Raw genomic sequence first — 4,101 nt, forward strand, 5'->3', positions numbered from 1 at the left:
TTGCTATTTTTTTAGATTTTGATTTTATAGGTAACAGCAATATTGCTCAGGGGTTACTCTTGATTCTGCACCCAGAAATCACTCTTGGTGGCTCAGGGGGGCCACTTGGCATATCAGGGACAGAAGAGGATTCAGCTACTTGCAAGGCCTCACCCCTTGTACTATCACTCTAGCCCCTTGGCCCACTCTGTTTTGATACATTCGATTATAGGAACACAAGCAACAAAGGTCTTGTTCTTGATTCCAGTGTAAACTGTAGTTGAGGTTGATGGGGCTTTGGGGGTCTGCTCAGCATCTTCCTTTATGCCCCTAAAACTCTGTCAGGATCCCTCAGGTGCCCAGATTTCAAGAAGTTCCCTCTGAAAATATCTCTAAAGAACTTGAAAGAAAAAAAATGAAATTTCCAAACGTGACTGAGTCCTAACTGGTCTATTTCTTCATTTGGTTGTTGTTATCTTTGCCATGAAGTGCAATGGATAGTCTTGCTTTTTTTGGGGGGCGGGTAGTCACACCTGGCGAAGCTCAGGGGTTATTCCTGGCTCTACCTTCAGCCTCTACCTGGCAGGCTCGGGGGACCATATGGGATGCCGGGGATTCAAACCAGCGATCTTCCGCATGCAAGGCAAACACCTTACCATTGTACTATCTCTCTGGCCCCAACAATGGATAGTCTTGTTCATATTTGGGTCTTGTTTGCATTTGGCCTTCTCTGCTGTCCACAGGATTTAATTCCCTCACCCCTTCTAGTCCCTCCAAATTCAACTAGAGTGATTCCAGAACTAGGGGTCAGGAGTAAGCCTGACCTCTTCCCAGAGGTCCTGGGTGGTTATTCCTTCCTCAACTCAGAGATAGTCCTTCTAGACCTACCACTGCTTTGGAATTGACTTACTCCAAAGAGTACTCCCAACACCCAGGCGACTCAGCAACAGTCTGCATGCAGGACAGATCGCTCTGCATTTAATGATATGCTGAAACTAGAGGATGCTCCACATCAGCCTGACATCAACGGAAGAAATGCACAGAATCCAGAGTCTTTAAATATAAAAGTCTGATACCAACTATAGCTAAAGTGTGAAAAAGTTTCACCGGGACCTTGAGAATGACTGGAGTTGGATAGATTGGTATGCCTGGAACTCAGAGTCTGTCTTCTGCCAATAAACTTCTGGGGTGAGGCCTTTTTGTAAAAAAAAAAAAAGGAAAGAAAGAAAGAAAGAAAGAAAGAAAGAAAGAAAGAAAGAAAGAAAGAAAGAAAGAAAGAAAGAAAGAAAGAAAGAAAGAAAGAAAGAAAGAAAGAAAGAAAGAAAGAAAGAAAGAAAGAAAGAAAGAAAGAAAGAAAGAAAGAAAGAAAGAAAGAAAGAAAGAAAGAAAGAAAGAAAGAAAGAAAGAAAGAAAGAAAGAAAGGAGAGAGAGAGAGAAAGAAAGAAAGAAAGAAAGAAAGAAAGAGAGAGAGAGAGAAAGAAAGAAAGAAAGAAAGAGAGAGAGAGAGAAAGAAAGAAAAAGAAAGAAAGAAAGAAAGAGGGGGCCGGGCGGTGGCGCTGGAGGTAAGGTGCCTGCCTTGCCTGCGCTAGCCTAGGACGGACCGCGGTTCGATCCCCCGGCGTCCCATATGGTCCCCCAAGAAGCCAGGAGCAACTTCTGAGCGCATAGCCAGGAGTAACCCCTGAGCGTCACAGGGTGTGGCCCAAAAACCAAAAAAAAAAAAAAAAAAAAAAAAAAAAAAAAAAAAAAAAAAAAAAAAGAAAGAAAGAAAGAAAGAAAGAAAGAAGAAAGAAGAAAGAAAGAAAGAAAGAAAGAAAGAAAGAAAGAAAGAAAGAAAGAAAGAAAGAAAGAAAGAAAGAAAGAAAGAAAGAAAGAAAGAAAGAAAGAAAGAAAGAAAGAAAGAAAGAAAGAAAGAAAGAAAGAAAGAAAGAAAGAAAGAAAGAAAGAAAGAAAGAGAAATAGTCCTAGGATCAAGCAACAATATGAAGTGTTGAATAACAGCCCTGGATGTTGATTCAATAATTAATTCAACAATGGAGTGCTCAGGATCAAACCTGGGTCAGTTGTGTGCAAAGAGAGAACCCTCTCTGCTATCCTTTCTCTCTGGCCCCATGAGTCCAATTGCAAACATCTAAACCCTAACTCTGAGATGTGGCCAGAGTTTGCCTCAATGTAGTTCGTGGATCTGGTCTCACTGTGAGTGTTTAATCTACTTGGATTTTGGAACATATGCTGAGATACAGACCAACGCTGCGTTTTTTTAATTTTTGTTTTTGTTTTTTATTTCTAACCCCTAGTTCGGGAATCACTCCAGTGAATACTTGGAAAAACTAGAAGGGGTGCAGGGAATTAAACTCTGTGGACAGCAGAGATGGCAAAGGTTCTCCCAACTGCTTTGTTTCTCCAGCTCCAGGGTTCTTTCTGAAAGAGGCCAAAGTCAGGGTGCTGAAAGCTTGAGCTCTGAGGGAAAAGCTCTGGGGGTGAAACTGGGCTCTGAGTTCACAGGCTAAGAATGGGGCAACCGTCAGGTAAAATAACCACACAGATCACATCACTGGAGACAGTTTAATGATGGGCTCCAGCAGGCCCTGAGACTCAGGGATGTCCTGGAATTTGACAGAAGGAAGCTCTGGGACAGTCAGGCAGAGCTTGAGCTATGGAGGAATCAGGTTCAGTGTCTTCCCTCAGGGAAGGGACCTAAGGGCATCGTCACAGATTCACAGAATCTAGGCGGCACTGGTGTCCTCGGGTCCTTGTCCTACAAGAGAGGGTGTCCAAGGTCCATGCCCAAATTAGGGCATCATTGACCGGATTCTGCTGCAGACCGGTCCGACAGAGGTAGCAGTGAAAGGTTAGGGTGCATTTGCTGTTTGGAACACCGGGACTCTTCTGCCTGCAGGGTTCAGTCGGGCTGGGAAAGAAGGGAAGTATCGTGTAGCCAGCAGGGCTGAGGTGCCAGTCTTGAGTAAGAGGAAGAAGTGTCCATTCCCGCAGCTCCAGGATGGTCAGAGACAAGGCCCCTCCTGCGCCACCAGCCTCAGGTCCCAGGTGAGAAGGCGCAGGAGACCGAAGACCACCTTGGCCTGGTGGCACCTGGGGGACTCCTGCATATGCAGGGCTGAGTGAGAAGAAGAACTTTCCAAGCCCCTCACCCCATGGTTGTATGCGCCCTGTCCCCACCTGTCTCTGAACTTTAAGGTGCTTCTTTCTGGGCCTGGGTTTCTTCCTGGAGGGGCCTGGGTGCAGCATCTGCAACTGGAGGAAGAGCAGGAGGTATGAAGGGACCCAGTGTCTCATGTCCTCTGCCTCTGTGTGAAGGGGCTCTGCTGCAGACCCAAGTGGGATCAGAGACCCTCAGACTAAAGGGCTGGTGTGACCACTGGACGATGCCACCAGGTGCATGTGGGTCCTACAGGGTCAGTGTGGGTGTAGGTGACTTTGTGGGAGCAGGAGAGAGGTGGCGCCTCAAATGCACTCACGCAGGCCCCCAGGTCCCGCTCCACCGCCGCCAGCAGCTCCAGGGTCCTGCCACAGTCCGGGACCAGCTCTGGGCTCCACAGGCCGCTCAGCACCGCCTGGGCCTCCGCGATGCCCCGGGCCACCAGGCGCAGCCGCGCGCACGACTGCGGGGACAGCGACAGTCAGGGAAGGGGCTCTGGCTTAGTCTGCCGCACCCGGGCCTGCACCTTGGGGGTCCCGCGCTCACCCAGGGCGGGGGATGCGCCCTGCGGGGGCGGAACGAGCAGTTGCGGGGCCTCCAGCTCAGCGTCTCTTCGTCCTGCGGGCAGGGTGGGCGTTACTGGGGTCTCCAACCCGGACCCAGGCTTTGCCCTCTCTGCACTTGAACCCAGGGCCAGCACGCTCCGGCTGGACAGCAGAGCGGGGTGTCCCCAAAAGAAGGAACCTGGATGCCTTCTGCCCGCCCAGCCTGAGCCCCGCATTGCCCTAAGGCTGTTGGTTCCACCCCGGGCCCGCCCTGTGCCCCTTCTAGGACGCTGTGCACCAGGCGAGCGCCTGCAACCAATGTCCAGGCGGCCTTGGGTCCGAGTCCCTGGACGACCCGCACTCACGTAGCGGTCCCGCAGCGCCTTGACGGCCGCCAGCGCCCGAGGCTCCAGCGCG

At 49.9% G+C, this 4,101-nt stretch overlaps 1 protein-coding gene across 1 annotated transcript in view; it reads right to left on the minus strand.

The window, feature by feature from the left end:
• Positions 1-2,984: 2,984 nt before the first annotated feature.
• Positions 2,985-4,101, minus strand: part of LOC126028520 (interferon lambda-4-like) — a 1,233-nt gene continuing 116 nt past the window's right edge. The window contains exons 1-4 of the mRNA XM_049787484.1: positions 4,050-4,101; positions 3,686-3,757; positions 3,459-3,602; positions 2,985-3,083 (exon numbers count right to left, since the gene is read on the minus strand). The exon at positions 4,050-4,101 is cut by the window's right edge and continues 116 nt beyond it. Of these exons, the coding sequence (XP_049643441.1) occupies positions 2,985-3,083; positions 3,459-3,602; positions 3,686-3,757; positions 4,050-4,101 (367 nt within the window). The remainder of the gene's footprint in view (positions 3,084-3,458; positions 3,603-3,685; positions 3,758-4,049) is intronic.

This window comes from Suncus etruscus, chromosome 14 (genome assembly GCF_024139225.1).
Source record: "Suncus etruscus isolate mSunEtr1 chromosome 14, mSunEtr1.pri.cur, whole genome shotgun sequence".
NCBI lineage: Eukaryota > Metazoa > Chordata > Mammalia > Eulipotyphla > Soricidae > Suncus > Suncus etruscus.